Below are 25,406 nucleotides of genomic sequence, written 5' to 3'. Positions count from 1 at the left end.
GAAAAACGAGGATTTGAAAAAAAGACGAAAATCACTCCGAGACCATGGGCTATAGTCCCCCACTCGTCTTTACTTTCAAGACCAATTTCAGGAGAACTAAACAAACAAAAGCAGTGTGAATTGTCTGGACCCAGTGGCTCAGTGTGTTAGGACGCTGGCACATGATCGGGAGATGGTGAGTTCAAACCCCACTCAAGTCTTTACTTTCAAGACCGATTTCAGAAGAAGAAAACCAACAAAAAAGCAGTGTGAATTGTCTGGACCCAGTGGCTCAGTGTGTTAGGACGCTGCCACATGATCGGGCGATGGTGAGTTCAAACCCCACTGAAGTTCAAACCAAAAAATAAAGGTCCAGGGTGCAATCCCACCCCAGTCTTGATGATGAAAACGGCATGCTATAGTATGCCGTCTGAGATGGGCTACAGCCCATGGTCAAAAATGATGTAAATGAGGATTTGAGAAAAAGACGAAAATCACTCCGAGACCATGGGCTATAGTCCATTGTCTCGAGTGATTTTCGTCTTTTTTTTAAATCCTCAAAAATGATGAAAAACAGCATGCTATAGTATGCCGTCTGAGATGGGCTACAGCCCATGGTCAAAAATGATGAAAAACAAGGATTTGAGAAAAAGACGAAAATCACTCCGAGACCATGGGCTATAGTCCATTGTCTCGAGTGATTTCCGTCTTTTTTTCAAATCCTCAAAAATGATGAAAAACGGCATGCTATAGTATGCCGTCTGAGATGGGCTACATCCCATGGTCAAAAATGATGAAAAACAAGGATTTGAGAAAAAGACGAAAATCACTCCGAGACCATGGGCTATAGTCCATTGTCTCGAGTGATTTTCGTCTTTTTTTCAAATCCTCAAAAATGATGAAAAACTGCATGCTATAGTATGCCGTCTGAGATGGGCTACAGCCCATGGTCAAAAATGATGTAAATGAGGATTTGAGAAAAAGACGAAAATCACTCCGAGACCATAGGCTATAGTCCATTGTCTCGAGTGATTTCCGTCTTTTTTTCAAATCCTCAAAAATGATGAAAAACGGCATGCTATAGTATGCCGTCTGAGATGGGCTACAGCCCATGGTCAAAAATGAAAAACGAGGATTTGGAAAAAAGACGAAAATCACTCCGAGACCATGGGCTATAGTCCATTGTCTCGAGTGATTTTCGTCTTTTTTTCAAATCCAAAAAAATGATGAAAAACGGCATGCTATAGTATGCCGTCTGAGATGGGCTACAGACCATGATCAAAAATGATGAAAAACAAGGATTTGAGAAAAAGACGAAAATCACTCCGAGACCATGGGCTATAGTCCATTGTCTCGAGTGATTTCCGTCTTTTTTTAAAATCCTCAAAAATGATGAAAAACGGCATGCTATAGTATGCCGTCTGAGATGGGCTACAGCCCATGGTCAAAAATGATGTAAATGAGGATTTGAGAAAAAGACGAAAATCACTCCGAGACCATGGGCTATAGTCCATTGTCTCGAGTGATTTCCGTCTTTTTTTCAAATCCTCAAAAATGATGAAAAACAGCATGCTATAGTATGCCGTCTGAGATGGGCTACAGCCCATGGTCAAAAATGATGTAAATGAGGATTTGAGAAAAAGACGAAAATCACTCCGAGACCATGGGCTATAGTCCATTGTCTCGAGTGATTTCCGTCTTTTTTTCAAATCCTCAAAAATGATGAAAAACAGCATGCTATAGTATACCGTCTGAGATGGGCTACAGCCCATGGTCAAAAATGATGTAAATGAGGATTTGAGAAAAAGACGAAAATCACTCCGAGACCATGGGCTATAGTCCATTGTCTCGAGTGATTTCCGTCTTTTTTTCAAATCCTCAAAAATGATGAAAAACAGCATGCTATAGTATACCGTCTGAGATGGGCTACAGCCCATGGTCAAAAATTATGAAAAACAAGGATTTGAGAAAAAGACGAAAATCACTCCGAGACCATGGGCTATAGTCCATTGTCTCGAGTGATTTCCGTCTTTTTTTCGAATCCTCAAAAATGATGAAAAACAGCATGCTATAGTATGCCGTCTGAGATGGGCTACAGTCCATGGTCAAAAATGATGAAAAACAAGGATTTGAGAAAAAGACGAAAATCACTCCGAGACCATGGGCTATAGTCCATTGTCTCGAGTGATTTTCGTCTTTTTTTCAAATCCTAAAAAATGATGAAAAGCGGCATGCTATAGTATGCCGTCTGAGATGGGCTACAGCCCATGGTCAAAAATGAAAAACGAGGATTTGAAAAAAAGACGAAAATCACTCCGAGACCATGGGCTATAGTCCCCCACTCGTCTTTACTTTCAAGACCAATTTCAGGAGAACTAAACAAACAAAAGCAGTGTGAATTGTCTGGACCCAGTGGCTCAGTGTGTTAGGACGCTGGCACATGATCGGGAGATGGTGAGTTCAAACCCCACTCAAGTCTTTACTTTCAAGACCGATTTCAGAAGAAGAAAACCAACAAAAAAGCAGTGTGAATTGTCTGGACCCAGTGGCTCAGTGTGTTAGGACGCTACCACATGATCGGGAGATGGTGAGTTCAAACCCCACTCAAGTCTTTACTTTCAAGACCGATTTCAGAAGAAGAAAACCAACAAAAAAGCAGTGTGAATTGTCTGGACCCAGTGGCTCAGTGTGTTAGGACGCTGCCACATGATCGGGCGATGGTGAGTTCAAACCCCACTGAAGTTCAAACCAAAAAATAAAGGTCCAGGGTGCAATCCCACCCCAGTCTTGATGATGAAAACGGCATGCTATAGTATGCCATCTGAGATGGGCTACAGCCCATGGTCAAAAATGATGTAAATGAGGATTTGAGAAAAAGACGAAAATCACTCCGAGACCATGGGCTATAGTCCATTGTCTCGAGTGATTTTCGTCTTTTTTTAAAATCCTCAAAAATGATGAAAAACAGCATGCTATAGTATGCCGTCTGAGATGGGCTACAGCCCATGGTCAAAAATGATGAAAAACAAGGATTTGAGAAAAAGACGAAAATCACTCCGAGACCATGGGCTATAGTCCATTGTCTCGAGTGATTTCCGTCTTTTTTTCAAATCCTCAAAAATGATGAAAAACGGCATGCTATAGTATGCCGTCTGAGATGGGCTACATCCCATGGTCAAAAATGATGAAAAACAAGGATTTGAGAAAAAGACGAAAATCACTCCGAGACCATGGGCTATAGTCCATTGTCTCGAGTGATTTTCGTCTTTTTTTCAAATCCTCAAAAATGATGAAAAACAGCATGCTATAGTATGCCGTCTGAGATGGGCTACAGCCCATGGTCAAAAATTATGTAAATGAGGATTTGAGAAAAAGACGAAAATCACTCCTAGACCATAGGCTATAGTCCATTGTCTCGAGTGATTTCCGTCTTTTTTTCAAATCCTCAAAAATGATGAAAAACGGCATGCTATAGTATGCCGTCTGAGATGGGCTACAGCCCATGGTCAAAAATGAAAAACGAGGATTTGGAAAAAAGACGAAAATCACTCCGAGACCATGGGCTATAGTCCATTGTCTCGAGTGATTTTCATCTTTTTTTCAAATCCTCAAAAATGATGAAAAACGGTATGCTATAGTATGCCGTCTGAGATGGGCTACAGACCATGATCAAAAATGATGAAAAACAAGGATTTGAGAAAAAGACGAAAATCACTCCGAGACCATGGGCTATAGTCCATTGTCTCGAGTGATTTCCGTCTTTTTTTCAAATCCTCAAAAATGATGAAAAACGGCATGCTATAGTAGGCCTATGCCGTCTGAGATGGGCTACAGCCCATGGTCAAAAATGATGTAAATGAGGATTTGAGAAAAAGACGAAAATCACTCCGAGACCATGGGCTATAGTCCATTGTCTCGAGTGATTTCCGTCTTTTTTTCAAATCCTCAAAAATGATGAAAAACGGCATGCTATAGTATGCCGTCTGAGATGGGCTACAGCCCATGGTCAAAAATGATGAAAAACAAGGATTTGAGAAAAAGACAAAAATCACTCCGAGACCATGGGCTATAGTCCATTGTCTCGAGTGATTTTCGTCTTTTTTTCAAATCCTCAAAAATGATGAAAAACGGCATGCTATAGTATGCCGTCTGAGATGGGCTACAGCCCATGGTCAAAAATGATGAAAAACAAGGATTTGAGAAAAAGACAAAAATCACTCCGAGACCATGGGCTATAGTCCATTGTCTCGAGTGATTTCCGTCTTTTTTTCAAATCCTCAAAAATGATGAAAAACAGCATGCTATAGTTTGCCGTCTGAGATGGGCTACAGCCCATGGTCAAAAATGATGTAAATGAGGATTTGAGAAAAAGACGAAAATCACTCCGAGACCATGGGCTATAGTCCATTGTCTCGAGTGATTTTCGTCTTTTTTTCAAATCCTAAAAAATGATGAAAAGCGGCATGCTATAGTATGCCGTCTGAGATGGGCTACAGCCCATGGTCAAAAATGAAAAACGAGGATTTGAAAAAAAGACGAAAATCACTCCGAGACCATGGGCTATAGTCCCCCACTCGTCTTTACTTTCAAGACCAATTTCAGGAGAACTAAACAAACAAAAGCAGTGTGAATTGTCTGGACCCAGTGGCTCAGTGTGTTAGGACGCTGGCACATGATCGGGAGATGGTGAGTTCAAACCCCACTCAAGTCTTTACTTTCAAGACCGATTTCAGAAGAAGAAAACCAACAAAAAAGCAGTGTGAATTGTCTGGACCCAGTGGCTCAGTGTGTTAGGACGCTGCCACATGATCGGGCGATGGTGAGTTCAAACCCCACTGAAGTTCAAACCAAAAAATAAAGGTCCAGGGTGCAATCTCACCCCAGTCTTGATGATGAAAACGGCATGCTATAGTATGCCGTCTGAGATGGGCTACAGCCCATGGTCAAAAATGATGTAAATGAGGATTTGAGAAAAAGACGAAAATCACTCCGAGACCATGGGCTATAGTCCATTGTCTCGAGTGATTTTCGTCTTTTTTTTAAATCCTCAAAAATGATGAAAAACAGCATGCTATAGTATGCCGTCTGAGATGGGCTACAGCCCATGGTCAAAAATGATGAAAAACAAGGATTTGAGAAAAAGACGAAAATCACTCCGAGACCATGGGCTATAGTCCATTGTCTCGAGTGATTTCCGTCTTTTTTTCAAATCCTCAAAAATGATGAAAAACGGCATGCTATAGTATGCCGTCTGAGATGGGCTACATCCCATGGTCAAAAATGATGAAAAACAAGGATTTGAGAAAAAGACGAAAATCACTCCGAGACCATGGGCTATAGTCCATTGTCTCGAGTGATTTTCGTCTTTTTTTCAAATCCTCAAAAATGATGAAAAACAGCATGCTATAGTATGCCGTCTGAGATGGGCTACAGCCCATGGTCAAAAATGATGTAAATGAGGATTTGAGAAAAAGACGAAAATCACTCCGAGACCATAGGCTATAGTCCATTGTCTCGAGTGATTTCCGTCTTTTTTTCAAATCCTCAAAAATGATGAAAAACGGCATGCTATAGTATGCCGTCTGAGATGGGCTACAGCCCATGGTCAAAAATGAAAAACGAGGATTTGGAAAAAAGACGAAAATCACTCCGAGACCATGGGCTATAGTCCATTGTCTCGAGTGATTTTCGTCTTTTTTTCAAATCCAAAAAAATGATGAAAAACGGCATGCTATAGTATGCCGTCTGAGATGGGCTACAGACCATGATCAAAAATGATGAAAAACAAGGATTTGAGAAAAAGACGAAAATCACTCCGAGACCATGGGCTATAGTCCATTGTCTCGAGTGATTTCCGTCTTTTTTTAAAATCCTCAAAAATGATGAAAAACGGCATGCTATAGTATGCCGTCTGAGATGGGCTACAGCCCATGGTCAAAAATGATGTAAATGAGGATTTGAGAAAAAGACGAAAATCACTCCGAGACCATGGGCTATAGTCCATTGTCTCGAGTGATTTCCGTCTTTTTTTCAAATCCTCAAAAATGATGAAAAACAGCATGCTATAGTATGCCGTCTGAGATGGGCTACAGCCCATGGTCAAAAATGATGTAAATGAGGATTTGAGAAAAAGACGAAAATCACTCCGAGACCATGGGCTATAGTCCATTGTCTCGAGTGATTTCCGTCTTTTTTTCAAATCCTCAAAAATGATGAAAAACAGCATGCTATAGTATACCGTCTGAGATGGGCTACAGCCCATGGTCAAAAATGATGTAAATGAGGATTTGAGAAAAAGACGAAAATCACTCCGAGACCATGGGCTATAGTCCATTGTCTCGAGTGATTTCCGTCTTTTTTTCAAATCCTCAAAAATGATGAAAAACAGCATGCTATAGTATACCGTCTGAGATGGGCTACAGCCCATGGTCAAAAATTATGAAAAACAAGGATTTGAGAAAAAGACGAAAATCACTCCGAGACCATGGGCTATAGTCCATTGTCTCGAGTGATTTCCGTCTTTTTTTCAAATCCTCAAAAATGATGAAAAACGGCATGCTATAGTATGCCGTCTGAGATGGGCTACAGCCCATGGTCAAAAATGATGAAAAACAAGGATTTGAGAAGAAGACAAAAATCACGCCGAGACCATGGGCTATAGTCCATTGTCTCGAGTGATTTCCGTCTTTTTTTCAAATCCTCAAAAATGATGAAAAACGGCATGCTATAGTATGCCGTCTGAGATGGGCTACAGCCCATGGTCAAAAATGATGAAAAACAAGAATTTGAGAAAAGACGAAAATCACTCCGAGACCATGGGCTATAGTCCATTGTCTCGAGTGATTTCCGTCTTTTTTTCAAATCCTCAAAAATGATGAAAAACGGCATGCTATAGTATGCCGTCTGAGATGGGCTACAGCCCATGGTCAAAAATTATGTAAATGAGGATTTGAGAAAAAGACGAAAATCACTCCGAGACCATGGGCTATAGTCCATTGTCTCGAGTGATTTCCGTCTTTTTTTCAAATCCTCAAAAATGATGAAAAACGGCATGCTATAGTATGCCGTCTGAGATGGGCTACAGCCCATGGTCAAAAATGATGTAAATGAGGATTTGAGAAAAAGACGAAAATCACTCCGAGACCATGGGCTATAGTCCATTGTCTCGAGTGATTTCCGTCTTTTTTTTAAATCCTCAAAAATGATGAAAAATGGCATGCTATAGTATGCCGTCTGAGATGGGCTACAGCCCATGGTAAAAAATTATGAAAAACAAGGATTTGAGAAAAAGACGAAAATCACTCCGAGACCATGGGCTATAGTCCATTGTCTCGAGTGATTTCCGTCTTTTTTTCAAATCCTCAAAAATGATGAAAAACGGCATGCTATAGTATGCCGTCTGAGATGGGCTACAGCCCATGGTCAAAAATGATGTAAATGAGGATTTGAGAAAAAGACGAAAATCACTCCGAGACCATGGGCTATAGTCCATTGTCTCGAGTGATTTTCGTCTTTTTTTAAAATCCTCAAAAATGATGAAAAACAGCATGCTATAGTATGCCGTCTGAGATGGGCTACAGCCCATGGTAAAAAATTATGAAAAACAAGGATTTGAGAAAAAGACGAAAATCACTCCGAGACCATGGGCTATAGTCCATTGTCTCGAGTGATTTCCGTCTTTTTTTCAAATCCTCAAAAATGATGAAAAACGGCATGCTATAGTATGCCGTCTGAGATGGGCTACAGCCCATGGTCAAAAATGATGTAAATGAGGATTTGAGAAAAAGACGAAAATCACTCCGAGACCATGGGCTATAGTCCATTGTCTCGAGTGATTTCCGTCTTTTTTTAAAATCCTCAAAAATGATGAAAAACAGCATGCTATAGTATGCCGTCTGAGATGGGCTACAGCCCATGGTAAAAAATTATGAAAAACAAGGATTTGAGAAAAAGACGAAAATCACTCCGAGACCATGGGCTATAGTCCATTGTCTCGAGTGATTTCCGTCTTTTTTTCAAATCCTCAAAAATGATGAAAAACGGCATGCTATAGTATGCCGTCTGAGATGGGCTACAGCCCATGGTCAAAAATGATGTAAATGAGGATTTGAGAAAAAGACGAAAATCACTCCGAGACCATGGGCTATAGTCCATTGTCTCGAGTGATTTTCGTCTTTTTTTAAAATCCTCAAAAATGATGAAAAACAGCATGCTATAGTATGCCGTCTGAGATGGGCTACAGCCCATGGTAAAAAATTATGAAAAACAAGGATTTGAGAAAAAGACGAAAATCACTCCGAGACCATGGGCTATAGTCCATTGTCTCGAGTGATTTCCGTCTTTTTTTCAAATCCTCAAAAATGATGAAAAACGGCATGCTATAGTATGCCGTCTGAGATGGGCTACAGCCCATGGTCAAAAATGATGTAAATGAGGATTTGAGAAAAAGAAGAAAATCACTCCGAGACCATGGGCGTCCATTGTCTCGAGTGATTTCCGTCTTTTTTTCAAATCCTAAAAAATGATGAAAAACGGCATGCTATAGTATGCCGTCTGAGATGGGCTACAGCCCATGGTCAAAAATGAAAAACAAGGATTTGAAAAAAAGACGAAAATCACTCCGAGACCATGGGCTATAGTCCATTGTCTCGAGTGATTTCCGTCTTTTTTTCAAATCCTCAAAAATGATGAAAAACGGCATGCTATAGTATGCCGTCTGAGATGGGCTACAGCCCATGGTCAAAAATGATGTAAATGAGGATTTGAGAAAAAGACGAAAATCACTCCGAGACCATGGGCGTCCATTGTCTCGAGTGATTTCCGTCTTTTTTTCAAATCCTAAAAAATGATGAAAAACGGCATGCTATAGTATGCCGTCTGAGATGGGCTACAGCCCATGGTCAAAAATGAAAAACAAGGATTTGAAAAAAAGACAAAAATCACTCCGAGACCATGGGCTATAGTCCATTGTCTCGAGTGATTTCCGTCTTTTTTTCAAATCCTCAAAAATGATGAAAAACAGCATGCTATAGTATGCCGTCTGAGATGGGCTACAGCCCATGGTCAAAAATGATGTAAATGAGGATTTGAGAAAAAGACGAAAATCACTCCGAGACCATGGGCTATAGTCCATTGTCTCGAGTGATTTCCGTCTTTTTTTTAAATCCTCAAAAATGATGAAAAACAGCATGCTATAGTATGCCGTCTGAGATGGGCTACAGCCCATGGTCAAAAATTATGAAAAACAAGGATTTGAGAAAAAGACGAAAATCACTCCGAGACCATGGGCTATAGTCCATTGTCTCGAGTGATTTCCGTCTTTTTTTCAAATCCTCAAAAATGATGAAAAACGGCATGCTATAGTATGCCGTCTGAGATGGGCTACAGCCCATGGTCAAAAATGATGTAAATGAGGATTTGAGAAAAAGACGAAAATCACTCCGAGACCATGGGCTATAGTCCATTGTCTCGAGTGATTTCCGTCTTTTTTTTAAATCCTCAAAAATGATGAAAAATGGCATGCTATAGTATGCCGTCTGAGATGGGCTACAGCCCATGGTAAAAAATTATGAAAAACAAGGATTTGAGAAAAAGACGAAAATCACTCCGAGACCATGGGCTATAGTCCATTGTCTCGAGTGATTTCCGTCTTTTTTTCAAATCCTCAAAAATGATGAAAAACGGCATGCTATAGTATGCCGTCTGAGATGGGCTACAGCCCATGGTCAAAAATGATGTAAATGAGGATTTGAGAAAAAGACGAAAATCACTCCGAGACCATGGGCTATAGTCCATTGTCTCGAGTGATTTTCGTCTTTTTTTAAAATCCTCAAAAATGATGAAAAACAGCATGCTATAGTATGCCGTCTGAGATGGGCTACAGCCCATGGTAAAGAATTATGAAAAACAAGGATTTGAGAAAAAGACGAAAATCACTCCGAGACCATGGGCTATAGTCCATTGTCTCGAGTGATTTCCGTCTTTTTTTCAAATCCTCAAAAATGATGAAAAACGGCATGCTATAGTATGCCGTCTGAGATGGGCTACAGCCCATGGTCAAAAATGATGTAAATGAGGATTTGAGAAAAAGACGAAAATCACTCCGAGACCATGGGCGTCCATTGTCTCGAGTGATTTCCGTCTTTTTTTCAAATCCTAAAAAATGATGAAAAACGGCATGCTATAGTATGCCGTCTGAGATGGGCTACAGCCCATGGTCAAAAATGAAAAACAAGGATTTGAAAAAAAGACGAAAATCACTCCGAGACCATGGGCTATAGTCCATTGTCTCGAGTGATTTCCGTCTTTTTTTCAAATCCTCAAAAATTATGAAAAACGGCATGCTATAGTATGCCGTCTGAGATGGGCTACAGCCCATGGTCAAAAATGATGTAAATGAGGATTTGAGAAAAAGACGAAAATCACTCCGAGACCATGGGCGTCCATTGTCTCGAGTGATTTCCGTCTTTTTTTCAAATCCTAAAAAATTATGAAAAACGGCATGCTATAGTATGCCGTCTGAGATGGGCTACAGCCCATGGTCAAAAATGAAAAACAAGGATTTGAAAAAAAGACGAAAATCACTCCGAGACCATGGGCTATAGTCCATTGTCTCGAGTGATTTTCGTCTTTTTTTCAAATCCTCAAAAATGATGAAAAACGGCATGCTATAGTATGCCGTCTGAGATGGGCTACAGCCCATGGTCAAAAATGATGAAAAACAAGGATTTGAGAAAAAGACAACAATCACTCCGAGACCATGGGCTATAGTCCATTGTCTCGATGGACTAGGGAGGGAGAGAGTAGGCAGGGAGAGAGTAGGTAGGGGAGGGGGCAGGCAGGGGGAGAGTAGGTAGGGGAGGGGCCAGGCAGGGGGAGAGTAGGTAGGGGATGGGGCAGGCAGGGACAGAGCAGGCAGGGGGGTGTCTTCCTGATTTTTTTTATAATTATCTAAAAAATATATATATATTCTTTTTTTTAAATCAATTTTCTAATTTTTTCCATTTTTTTTATTATTTAAAATTATAAAAAAATCAGCAGCCCTCTGTCTGCTCTCCCCCTGCCTGCCCCCTCCCCTAACTACTCTCCCCCTGCCTGCCCCCTCCCCTACTCTCCACCTGCCTGGCCTACTCTCCCCTTGCCAGCCCCCACCTACTCACCCCCTGCCTGACCCACCCCCCACCTACGCACCATCCTACTAGTACTACTAGGTATTCTACGGATATCATCTGATTAATCCACTGGGCCACACCTACTCTAGGTGTTGGTGATTTGAACCAGCACCACCCTACTAGGTATTCTACAGATATCATCTGATTTATCCGCTGGGCCACGCCTACACTAGGTGTTGGTGATTTGAACCAGCACCTTCCTACTAGGTATTCTACAGATATTATCTGATTTATCCACTGGGCCACACCTACTCTAGGTGTTGGTGATTTGAACCAGCACCACCCTACTAGGTATTCTACAGATATCATCTGATTTATCCACTGGGCCACACCTACTCTAGGTGTTGGTGATTTGAACCAGCACCTTCCTACTAGGTATTCTACGGATATTATCTGATTTATCCACTGGGCCACGCCTACTCTAGGTGTTGGTGATTTGAAACAGCACAATCCTACTAGGTATTCTATGGATATCATCTGATTTATCCACTGGGCCACTCCTACTCTAGGTGTCAGTGATTTGAACCATCACCGCCTACTAGGAGTATGTCGGGTTTGAACCGGCACACTTCTACTAGGTATACTACGGATATCATCTGACTTATCCGCTGGGCAACTTACCGGCACACAATCATGGTGAATTTCTGGGCTGCTTTAAAGTTGTCCTTCTGGAAATCAGTGTGCAAAGCAAAGTGTCACAGTTAGGCCTAATGTGGGATTTGAACCCTGGAACTATGGATCCCAAGGACAGCCTCTCATCACACTGAGCTAACTGCTGGTTTCTAAGACACAGCTTTTCTGTGCTACTTGATGTCAGTGTGGAAAGCAAAGTGTCACAGTAAAGACTGGGGTGGGATTGCAACCGGGTCCTTTACTTTTTTGTTTGAACTTGAGTGGGGTTTGAACTCACCATCTCCCGATCATGTGGCAGCGTTCTAACACAGTGCGCCACTGGTTCCAGACAATTCACACTGCTTTTTTTTGGTTTTCTTCTTCTGAAATCAGTCTTAAAAGTAAAGACTTGAGTGGGGTTTGAACTCACCATCTCCGGATCATGTGGCAGAGTTCTAACACACTGCGCCACTGGTTCCAGACAATTCACACTGCTTTTTTGTTGGTTTTCTTCTTCTGAAATCGGTCTTGAAAGTAAAGACTTGAGTGGGGTTTGAACTCACCATCTCCCGATCATGTGGCAGCGTTCTAACACACTGCGCCACTGGTTCCAGACAATACACACTGCTTTTTTTTGGTTTTCTTCTTCTGAAATCAGTCGTAAAAGTAAAGACTTGAGTGGGGTTTGAACTCACCATCTCCCGATCATGTGGCAGCGTTCTAACACACTGCGCCACTGGTTCCAGACAATACACACTGCTTTTTTTATTGGTTTTCTTCTTCTGAAATCGGTCTTGAAAGTAAAGACTTGGGTGGGGTTTGAACTCACCATCTCCCGATCATGTGGCAGCGTTCTAACACACTGCACCACTGGTTCCAGACTATTCACACTGCTTTTTTGTTGGTTTTCTTCTTCTGAAATCGGTCATGAAAGTAAAGACTTGAGTGGGGTTTGAACTCACCATCTCCCGATCATGTGGCAGCGTTCTAACACACTGCACCACTGGCTCCAGACTATTCACACTGCTTTTTTGTTGGTTTTCTTCTTCTGAAATCGGTCATGAAAGTAAAGACTTGAGCGGGGTTTGAACTCTCCATCTCCCGATCATGTGGCAGCGTTCTAACAGACTGCGCCACTGGTTCCAGACAATTCACACTGCTTTTTTTTTTCTTTTGTTCTGGTACCATATGGTAACCAATCTGGTACCAGACAACTGTTTTGTACCATACTATTGTATGAGTACCGAACAAATATCACTGAAAAGGAGCAGAGTTTTCAATAAAAGCTTACCGTTGCTCAAAACAATAACAGGAAGAAAGAGCAACGTGACGAAAAAGCGTGACGGAAAAGCGTGACGACACGACACGATACGACACGACACACGACACGACGTCGTGTCTGTCTGTCTGTCTGTCTGTCTGTCTGTCTATCAATCTATCAATCTATCAATCTATCCATCTATCCATCTATCAATCTATCAATCTATCAGTCTTCAAGCCTGCCTAACTTCTAGTATTTTATTTTTACCAGCTGATTCGAAGAATCGGCAGGTCTTTATTAGGATGGGAAACTTGCAACACTAGATCCACACTGGTAGTCGACTGGTAGATCATTCTGCTGAGTGTTGCCAAGTCTGCATATTTCCAGCCAAGTCCGCATGCATTTCCAGCCTGCATATTTCCAGCCTAACGTGGAGGCTGCTTAGCTTATTTCTGTCACGACAGTTGGCAACACTGGCAACCATACTGACGAGTACTTCTTGCTGAGTGTTGCCAAGTCTGCATATTTCAAAAGCCCACAAAAAACACCTTTCAACACACTACTTACACACACTCCAACTCGCTTATAATTCGCGGACCTGGCAACACTGCCTCCCCTCGCGCCATTGGCTCAGACACACGCACACACACACACACACACACACACACACACTCACACATGCCTGGAAGCCACCGCCCACTGTGATCTCTCCTCAGGAGAAGAGAAACAGCGGAGGAGGAGGAATTGTCGCCTCACGATTTCGCTTGTTCCTTCTAAATCTCTGTATATAAAATATAGCTAACTCATCGAAACTCTTAGTTACATCAATATTGTTCTTCGCCAATAGTTGGTTTGTGCCAAAGTATTACGATTATAGAGTTCGCATTGGCCAATTCCATTGCCACGCACATTCACAGACATTTCCCATCGCGGTGGTTTGACCCAGAGCCAACTCATAGAAGAGTTACGACATTGAGGGGGCAGAAACCGAGCGCTCGAGCGCTGTTCATGCAGGCTGAACTGAACAGTTTCGGGAGACAAACACAGCAGTTTCTTTTGCACCATGCTAATGCCTGCTAAAGCTAATGTTGACAGCCTGTGTGTGTGCGTGCTTGCAGCTATGGCTTGCAGGAGAGAGAGGCAGGCGGAGCGGAGGGGTCTCGTCTCGCGCAGCGTGTGTGTGGAGTTTATGCTTTGAGAATTTCTGCCCTCTTCCATGGCATTTGCAACACAAAAGAGTATTTTGAAAAGCACTAAAGCAGTGGTTCTGAACCTGTGGTCTGGGGACCACCGGTAACCAAATGAACCCTTAGAGATCTTTAACTCTTGCGAGTACAATTAAAGCAAGTGGGTCCTTTTGGTTCAACTTCACACTCTCAACAGTTAAAAAAATGTTAAACATCTGCATTACTTCTACACAATTTCAGAATGTAGCAACATTAATTTGATCAACATTGGCCTGTTATCTCTCCTAATGGTACCAACATCAATACAGTTCTTTAGTTTGGGTCTGGAAGGCTAAATGTCATCAAATGGTGGTCCGTGGCTCAAATGCAGAATAAATATGGGCCTTGATATGACAAATCTTGACAACCACTGATTTAAGGTATATTTAGAACGGATAAAAATATGCGATTAATTTGCGATTAACTATGGACAATCATGTGATTAATCGCAATTACATATTTGAATCGATTGACAGCCCTATTATTATATAAGACAGAGGCAACAATTGTGCAAATAGCCAATCCACAAGTTCACAACGACCTTGGACATCTGCTATTTCACAACATTTATCTGTGGAACCATTCTGTTGCTTGTCTGGGTGGGGGGGTCCCCAGTTCAAATATGATTACTTTGGCGGGTCACAGCCTGAAAAGGCTCCTAAAATTGCTAGCCTACCACCTTGATATTACCAAAAAAAAATGTTTTGTAACTTGTTGCCTTATCTAACTATTCATTGATTCACTCCCAAAATCCATTTGCCAAAAAAAAAAAGAAACACACCTGTGTGAAGTGTGGGGCGCTCACTTCGCATTCTCTCATGTTGGGCTAGTTGGTGTCAAGGTGATGTATGTTTGCTCAGCAGTTGCTGATGTCTGCTCAGGAGGTTTGAGTGTTTACTCAGACCGAAAACAAATTAGAGGGAACATTGCCGCGGACCACCGCACCAACCTCTGCAGGGACCCCCCTTATATTAAACACACATCTATACGGAAGCTGCTGGTTATTATTCATATTGAATGAATTCTTGAATAAAATTGATTGAATATAAGGGGGGTCCCTGCGGAGGTTGGTGCGGTGGTCCGCGGCAATGTTCCCTCTAATTTGTTTTCGGTCTGTTAAATCAAGCTACAGACAACACATTCCAAATAACCTCCATTTCCTCTAATGACTTGATAGTCACCAATGTTTGGCTCCATTTTGTACTAGGCTACACTCACCTGGACAGATCCTGTTGTTGTTTACACACACACACACATAAACAGACACAGATATATACATTTCAGATAATAGCACAATTCTGAAGATTGTAATCAGCTGGTAATTAATTGATTTGAATCAATTCTTGTTTATTCAGAAACAAATGGAGCAGTGTGTGGAATCAGACTGAATATTTAAAAAACAGAAAAATAAGCCACGTTTTGTTTGTGGGATTCAATTGAACCAAATTGCAATTCAGAAGAAAAACAAAATGAAAAATTAGTACATTTCTGTTTGCTGGATTCAAATTGGACTACCATATAAGGTTGACCAGTTTTTGTGATTTTTCGATTAACGTTTTCACATTTTTCAATTCTGAACAAAAAAAGGAAAAAAATAGCAAATTTCTGTTTGCTGGAATCAAATTAAACAAACAAAAATCACAACAATGTTTTTTATATGTTGGATTCAGATTCAAACTAGAAAAAGTGCCCTTCCGGGCACAGGTCTCCACCAGGAGGATAGGACTGTGTGAGATGTTTGGCAAAATGTTTAGGAGTAATATAAACACGTTTGTTTGTTTGTTTGTTTGTTTTTTGCAACAATGTTCTTTTGTTGAGGAAATGCAGAGCCAGATCACTCATAGCATCTCTGAGGATAGAATTCTGGATGAGCAGGACATGTGCAGCATTTTGAACAAAACGGGCCACTCCTGAAAACTTTGGAAGGCAATGTTAGCCAATCAGTGTAGAATCTGAGAAATCCAACAGACTGTATTGTTCACATGACTACAGAGATCATGTGTACCGATTTGCGTGAGATTTGGATGAAATCTGTGCGACTAACATAAGCAATGTGTTTTGCAGAAATCGGCCTCATGGTGGCGCTATAACCAGTAGATGTGGAGGGATGCAGAGACAATGTTTTTCCATGGCCTCTAGGGAGTGCGCATACATAAGTTGTATACAGATCGATGCAGTTATAGCTAAAAACAGGAATTGGCCTGTTATAGCGCCACCATGAGGCTGATTTGGAAAAGAATGAGTGGCATGTCGTCCTCGGCCTAGTGGAAATGTGCGTGTATAATTTCACGGAAATTGCACACTGTGTTTGTGATTTGCGACATTTTGTTCGAAACGGACCAATCATGTGAGCTTTGGAAGCCAATCTTAGCCAATCAGGATAGAAGATGGGAAATGGTGCAGATCCGTGTTGATCACATGACTATGAAGATAGTGTATACCGAATTGTGTGATGTATGGATAAAATGTGTACGAGTAATGTACAGAAATGTGTTTTGCCTAAATCGGCCTCATGGTGGCGCTATAACAGGCCATTGAAGAATATTTGGGGCAGAGGTTCGTTGTTGGCATCCAGGGAGTGTGTGTGCAAAGTTTTTACTTTTAAATGTTTTGTAGTTTCTGAGTTATTTAACTTAAACGCCCAATGCATTCTCAATGGCAATAGCACAAACTTAGTCCTACATTCTTACACCTAGAAACCCCATTCAAACCTATTTAGGTTCATCTTACGGTGGACATGTTTGCCTGAAAAGGAATCTTTGAAATGTTTCATAGTTTTAGAAATATAGTGCTTTCAAATTTGAGAACTTTATAATGGGGCTCAATGGTAGCTCTATGGCACATAAAAAAGTCACTTTCACCTAGAAACTCCATTCACACTTTTTATAATTCAGCTTCCTGTGGAGACACATGCTGGAACTTTTTACTTTGAAATGTTTTGTAGTTTCTGAGTTATTTAACTTAAACGCCCAATGCATTCTCAATGGCAATAGCACAAACTTAGGCATGCTACTAGTCCTACATTCTTACACCTATAAACCCCATTCAAACCTATTTAGGTGCATCTTACGGTGGACATGTTTGCCTGAAAAGGAATCTTTGAAATGTTTCATAGTTTTAGAAATATAGTGCTTTCAAATTTGAGAACTTTATAATGGGGCTCAATGGCAGATAGTGGCACGTCAAAAAGTCACTTTCACCTAGAAACTCCATTCACACTTTTTATAATTCAGCTTACTGTGGGCACACATGCTGGAACTTTTTACTTTGAAATGTTTGGAAGTTTCTGAGTTATTTAACTTAAACGCCCAATGCATTCTCAATGGCAATAGCACAAACTTAGGCATGCTACTAGTCCTACATTCTTACACCTAGAAACCCAATTCAAACCTATTTAGGTTCATCTTACGGTGGACATGTTTGCCTGAAAAGGAATCTTTGAAATGTTTCATAGTATTAGAAATATAGTGCTTTCAAATTTGAGAACTTTATAATGGGGCTCAATGGCAGCTCTATGGCACGTCAAAAAGTCACTTTCACCTAGAAACTCCATTCACACTTTTTATAATTCAGCTTATTGTAGAGACACATGCTGGAAGTTTTTACTTTGAAATGTTTTGTAGTTTCTGAGTTATTTAACTTAAACGCCCAATGCATTCTCAATGGCAATAGCACAAACTTAGGCATGCTACTAGTCCTACATTCTTACACCTATAAACCCCATTCAAACCTATTTAGGTTAATCTTACGGTGGACATGTTTGCCTGAAAAGGAATCTTTGAAATGTTTCATAGTTTTAGAAATATAGTGCTTTCAAATTTGAGAACTTTATAATGGGGCTCAATGGCAGATAGTGGCACGTCAAAAAGTCACTTTCACCTAGAAACTCCATTCACACTTTTTATAATTCAGCTTATTGTAGAGACACATGCTGGAAGTTTTTACTTTGAAATGTTTTGTAGTTTCTGAGTTATTTAACTTAAACGCCCAATGCATTCTCAATGGCAATAGCACAAACTTAGGCATGCTACTAGTCCTACATTCTTACACCTAGAAACCCAATTCAAACCTATTTAGGTTCATCTTACGGTGGACATGTTTGCCTGAAAAGGAATCTTTGAAATGTTTCATAGTATTAGAAATATAGTGCTTTCAAATTTGAGAACTTTATAATGGGGCTCAATGGCAGCTCTATGGCACGTCAAAAAGTCACTTTCACCTAGAAACTCCATTCACACTTTTTATAATTCAGCTTATTGTAGAGACACATGCTGGAAGTTTTTACTTTGAAATGTTTTGTCGTTTCTGAGTTATTTAACTTAAACGCCCAATGCATTCTCAATGGCAATAGCACAAACTTAGGCATGCTACTAGTCCTACATTCTTACACCTATAAACCCCATTCAAACCTATTTAGGTTAATCTTACGGTGGACATGTTTGCCTGAAAAGGAATCTTTGAAATGTTTCATAGTTTTAGAAATATAGTGCTTTCAAATTTGAGAACTTTATAATGGGGCTCAATGGCAGATAGTGGCACGTCAAAAAGTCACTTTCACCTAGAAACTCCATTCACACTTTTTATAATTCAGCTTACTGTGGGCACACATGCTGGAACTTTTTACTTTGAAATGTTTGGAAGTTTCTGAGTTATTTAACTTAAACGCCCAATGCATTCTCAATGGCAATAGCACAAACTTTGGCATGCTACTAGTCCTACATACTTACACCTAGAAACCCCATTCAAACCTATTTAGGTTCATCTTACGGTGGACATGTTTGCCTGAAAAGGAATCTTTGAAATGTTTCAAAGTTTTAGAAATATAGTGCTTTCAAATTTGAGAACTTTATAATGGGGCTCAATGGCAGCTCTATGGCACGTAAAAAAAAGTCACTTTCACCTAGAAACTCCATTCACACTTTTTATAATTCAGCTTACTGTGGGCACACATGCTGGAACTTTTTACTTTGAAATGTTTTGTAGTTTCTGAGTTATTTAACTTAAACGCCCAATGCATTCTCAATGGCAGTAGCACAAACTTTGGCACGTTTGAAACGTAGCGTGTGGAGTTATTCCGACCAGTTCCTTTCCCCTCCTTGCTGGCATAGTTTAGAGACCAGGATTACTACATGTTTTTGTGAGTGTACCTACTCTAGGGGACACAGGGAGAACATGCAAACTCCACACAGAAAAGGCCCTTTCGCCAACCCTGCCTCGGGTATGGGCACTGATAACATAACATGACATATGTGTACAGGAAGGGTCCATAAAAGACCAAATCATTTGGGTATTTGATGGTTTGGTCTTTGGTCTGGTGTAAATGATGTGTTAAGTACACCCCATTGGACTGATAATTGGCAGGCTCAGGTGTTTTTGGTGAGAATTCTAGAAACAACAAACAAAAACATGTTTGATCATTTATTCTTTAGTGAATGAGATATTACAAGCAGAGTTAACTGTACAGCAGGAGATTGTTTTGGGGGACAATGAACTCATGGGCACATTATCACAGGTCTCTCTCAGCACAGCTCCATATTATACAATAGAAAGACCCAGCATATAAAAGTTGTCAAGTGGGACAGAGCGGAATTGAAGAGATACAGAAGGACATGACAGGAGATTATGGATTGAGTGTGGCCACAATTAAAAATGAGAAGTAAGTCTAACCACCAGGAGGAAGAGCAAGACAAACCAGAAGTAAAGCCTTTGATAAAGTATCATCTAGTATATTCTGCCACTTATAGTGTTATAATGCATCCTTCCTAAATAGTTTATAGGCAACACTCAGCATTGGTCATTGAAGACTTTGGTTTGGTCTGCCTTCATCAAAAGCTCTGCTACTACAGTAAGTACAGTCTGAAGCCATGGGAGACCATAGGAAACTGGAAGATGCCACATGGAAAAACTTCAAAAGGACAAAATGTAAAAGAAATGATCATTCACAATTGAATTTCAGATAAAAATCTAGCCATGTTACAATATGAAAAAAGAAGACATTTTTCAATTTACAGTATATATTGCTTAGGAAGAGTGAAACTAACTTACATAATTAATTAATGACACTGGCAAAAAGGCCAAACTACATGACGTATTCACATTTGCCATTTGGCAACAATTAAACATGAGAGTGCACAGTGCAAGCCATTTCATGCCTCCAAGTAATTTCCTATATTGCACTGAACTGATGAAACAAAAATGTAAAAATCAAGTGAAAACCAATAAATAAATGTGTACATTAGACACCAGTCATCATCTTTTACACGTCATGATAAGCTACGGTTATATGCCATTAAATGTACAACTTCACTCAAATATACAGATCGTTTGAATAAAAAAAGACTCAAAATGTAAATCGAGAACAAACAAAAGAGCATTAACAATTCAACTTGAGACAAACAAAACAGAAAACGGTTTTGGACAAAATACATGCTCTTAAAGTGCAGTAAAAGCCTAAAGCGTCCAAGAGGTATGGTTTTTAAACAGTTGGCTTCATTGTTGGATGTTTCTGAGTCCCATGTCAGAGTCAGATCCTGTCACAGATGACAGTCTCAACCACAAAGGTGTTCTCAAAGTGTCGGATACTGTGGCACCTTTTCGCCTCGCGCTTATCAATTCCTGAAAAGAAATAGAGTAGAAGTGTGTTACATCACTGTCTCAGCCAGCCAATAAATTCAACATTAATGAGCGTAACACTACCTCCTACACAATGTGTGGTTCTATCCTGTATAGTAGGAATGACACATTGGATACCATGAGCATGCATGCACGCGCGCGCGCACAGACACCCACACACACACAGCTTCCAAGCTGATCCCACACTGTCATGATAGTCATATAAGGAGCTGTCAAAGGAAGAATCTACAATGGAGTGGACACACAGCAGGAAGTCCCTATTTGGCACTGTTCTCGTTCATATTCATATGGGCACATGTCTTAATTCCTCACACCACAGCAGCCACGGATTTCCCTCGACTGAAATCCGTGAAATGAGTTTGCCACTTTACAGAGGGTTCCGGAAGACCTCGCTCGTACAACTTAGCAGTTCTGCAGTGTGGTTACACATGTGTGTAGGCGGTGAGTGGACAGGCCAGATGTTTCGCTCTCTTATTACATAACATGGCATCTCACACTCGTAAGGGGTAGCCCCTTATATTCAGTATATCCAGAATAAACACGGAGCAGGGGCATGTGGACTAGCATGTGCGTGTGTTCATGCGTGAGTGTGGAGTGTGGTTTGTATGCTATGTGAGCTGAACTCACTTCGGTGCGGGTTGCGACGTCTGAGGCGATAGGTCTCTTTGCCATAGCAGAGTCTGTGGATGAAGGGCCCCAGCTGCCTCATGTTCCTCACCCTCCCTGTCACCATCATCTCCTCCTGGATGATGTACGTGTGAGGCAGGTATGTCCCTCTCTATGGGAGAAAGAGACAAGAAGGTTACGGCATTGACCGGCACAGTGCGTGACAGTATAACTCAGGCCGTCACTAAATGTCACTAAATCTCAGCTATGAATGAGGCAAACTCACCTTGACGTTAATGAGGAGTTCCCACAGGTTTCGCGGAGGCATAACTAGAGTGGTGTTAAGCTCAATGACGTAGCACTTGTCCAAAGCAATGTCATGATAAGCTGTGAGGCCCTGTGATAAAGACAACAGTATTCAGATTACATGAGCTGCATGTCAAAATAATTCTCTGAGCATACGGGTGGACAGAAACAAGAGAAAATCTTTCTTTCAAGCCTCCAAACGATTTTAATCATTAAGATTATGTATTTTGAGCTACTTATGTGTAAATTTCTATTGTGTCTTTTTGGTCTCTTTTGGGGATATTGTTGGCTGATTGAATATGATTATAATACTTTGAGCAACTTATAATGCCTATACTTATACTGTGTTTCCCCTGTATGATTATTCTATATGTGGTGCCATGACTGCTATAGTGCTGCTATTACACCTGATTTGGCGATTGAGGTCAGTCAGTGATCTGATTGGTTAGACTTGGTCGTGATATGATTGGTCCAAGTTGGATCAACCAGACTATATAAAATACTCTCTTGAATGTTTTTGTAACATATATAGCAATGATAAACTGGGTTCTGAGGGGTGGATTTCAGGTGGGATCATAGCCTCTTACCCGCTGAAAGTCATGGATGATGTCAGCAGGGTCACTGCCTCCAAAATCGGGCATGGGTACACTGATTTGCTCGTAGTTATCATCAAGGTAGATGCCAACGTTCTCCTCCAGCTCGTGTCGGCCTCTCACAGGAGCAAATATGGAGTCCTCGTACACAACCCGACAATGGAACATACTGTCCTCTGGGATCTGCTGGTGGGACGAAACACAATTATTTTAGTCCAATTTATGTTGTGAAATTTAAGTTAATTTAACCCATGTAGGCTTTACAGTAATGTATGAGTGTCATTGTCATTCAAAAGACATACATGTTATGATTAATTCTTGTCATTCATATATATATATACCATATACCATGTCAATGGTACATAGGCTACAGTTAATAAAGAAGGTTAACTGACCTGAGATACGACGTAATAGCGGTATATGTAGATGGAGGCCAGCACCAATCCTGACATGAAAATCACCAGGCCGAACGTGAGACAGCAAAGGCAATTCAGAAGAGACCTCTTGGGGCTGAGGGGGAGAACCAGCTCCTCCTGCAAAAAGGCAAAAAGGGGAGGAACTACGTTACACAACAGGCCGTGGGTGACAAGGAAATGCTTAATTTGCCAGCTTAATTATCTGCAAGGTTTTGATGTCAACCAGGGTATGCTTTCACTCGAGGCACTTGCATTGATTGATTGACTTTATATTTATTTCCCTGCGCGGTGTTGTCTTATGTCTGTTGGTATTTGTGAAAAAAGAATTGAATGCACTCATGTTATGTCAAAGCAAATTCCTATGTGTGTATACACAAATGGCAAATAAAGGTATCTGAATCTGAATCTGAATTGATTGATTGATTGATTGATTGATTGATTGATTGATATAGGGCACTGTTATGGCATACAACCATGCAGTTGAGAATGGTTGTGCCGCGTGCATAATGTTCTCTCACATCACCACGCTTTCCTGTGAACACTCTACAGATCAAATCTTGTAAGGTTGTGGCAGCCAAGTAGTTAGTCAGATGATCAGATCTGGTAAACGTAGGCTGGCTTGGGAGGATGGACTATATGCCAAATACCCACCCACAATCTCTCAATCAATCTGCTGCCTCTCTGTACTACTGTTGCTATGGAGAACCAGAGAGGAGGGAGCAGATTGCGCCTAGCATCTGACGAAGATGCACATGGCTGTCTGGGACTTCTATTCTTATCCGCCTACTTCCATGCTCCATATATGTCGATGGTTTCCCGGGCAGAACAATTGCGTGGGGACAGGCGTCCCATGACAGAGGTGTTCCTATTAATATGCCTCCACACACTTCTGATGACGCTGAAACTGCCGTTTCCGCCAATGTAATCACACCAGAGAGCTCACGTCACACGTTATGTGTTCACTGACGTAATTAGCGGTTGGATATGCATGCAGACCACGTATTGGTGCCAGGCGCGTCATACGTAATCTACTGTGTACATATGGATTTAAAAAGGATCAGACTTGGATCTACGTCACAGATTGTGTGCCCACTCTTCCGGTTACCATTCAAATATTAGGTCATGGTGCCTCAAAAAAGAATGACTATGAGAAGATTAGTGGTCGCTTATAGGCATCATATTATGACACAGAAGAATAGTTAAAGATACATCTAACAGCAAAATATAAAATAATCTATTTTGTTCATGACCTACTTATGGGCACCTCTTTGGTTACATTTGCTTTGTTCTTATCTTTATCCCTATATAATTTATTGACCGGAGTCCCCCAGGGTCTATGGTCCCCTCCTTTTTCCCCACTACCACTATACACTAAATCTCTTTAGTGAAAATAGCAGATCTAAAAGGCCTCATAACATGTTGCATTTTGATGCGTTGTGAGCTTGTAGATCTGCATTTTCCCCCAATGTTCACCTATTATTATTACATGCTCATAATTGGGTCATGTGGTTACTCAGGCTTGTAAGTAGTCCTCTGACAACAGCCACACTACAGGGAACAATAGTCTTTTGTGCATAAAAAAGGGTTTGCATGTCGAATGTAAAAGCAGCTCCACCATTTGGGCCCATTTTATATGATTTAGACATTCTAGAATCTAGATGCTGCCATCTGCAGGAATGACTGGGTATTAAGCTATTAACCAGCACATCAGCAGTGACGTAAGGAGTGGTGCAGTGATAGCATAATATACTCAGTGTAGACTATAGAGTAGCCTCTGCCTAGCCTACACTTACTTGTTTCCTCACATCCACAATATTTGCTAACTTGCAATTCCACTAACCAGAGCAAGGGATGTTTAAACACGTATGCACCTTGAGCGTGAACACAATCTCGTTTTATTCTTATAAATTATAAATATGCACATAGATTTCTTTGATATCTGACTCCAGGCAGTGTCCCAGGCTGCAGCCCAAACAAGGTGACGTAATGTCAACATCCCAGGCCTGTATCGATGTCTATTGTCACCCAGTCGCTTAGTTATGATTTAAATATAATCACAAATTATACACTATCATTGCACAACACTAAAATCTATAGTAGCCACTAAACAACCCAAATAAAGCCATTAAATCTCGGCACGGTGATATGCTGACTAGTTGCGTTCAAATAGGCTATTGGAATTATTTTTGAAGAAATTAGGACCACAATGGAAACAAGCCCTCATGGCTTTTTGTGTTATCCTTTTAGCATATTATTGTACTGTACCTATACTTTTTGCAAACTGTTAATAAAGTATTCAATCAACCAATCAAATCAAATGGCATTACTATGCAGTAGCCTAGTCCTGACATGGTACAGTCACGCGTAAAAGGGAGATGCAATGACAAAATCATGAAGATGGGACAAAAACAAATAAATTCCATATAGACTAACACGGAACAAAGAATGAGACTGCAAACTCACGTGAGCCTGGGGTATAATAATCTTGTCTCCATCGCTCTCCTTCTCGGGCTTCTGCGCCGAAACTGTCTGGAAAGTAATCTTCACCATGTCTGCAATAGCCTGTGTCTGCTTATTATCTGATTACCTGATGGGTGCACTGG

General features: G+C 40.9%; 1 protein-coding gene across 1 annotated transcript; it reads right to left on the bottom strand.

Moving 5' to 3' along the window:
• Nucleotides 1–19,654: 19,654 nt before the first annotated feature.
• On the bottom strand, nt 19,655–25,353 carry itm2cb (integral membrane protein 2Cb; the record flags this gene model as incomplete). Its single annotated transcript, XM_079530188.1, has 6 exons — nt 19,655–20,864; nt 21,510–21,660; nt 21,775–21,885; nt 22,382–22,573; nt 22,783–22,920; nt 25,267–25,353. 6 exons carry the CDS (start codon nt 25,351–25,353, stop codon nt 20,773–20,775), a joined length of 771 nt encoding a protein of 256 aa, XP_079386314.1. The 3' UTR covers nt 19,655–20,772.
• Nucleotides 25,354–25,406: the final 53 nt, after the last annotated feature.

Source organism: Electrona antarctica, assembly GCF_951216825.1.
Source record: "Electrona antarctica genome assembly, chromosome: 19".
NCBI lineage: Eukaryota > Metazoa > Chordata > Actinopteri > Myctophiformes > Myctophidae > Electrona > Electrona antarctica.
This window is presented reverse-complemented; position numbering and strand designations above follow the sequence as displayed.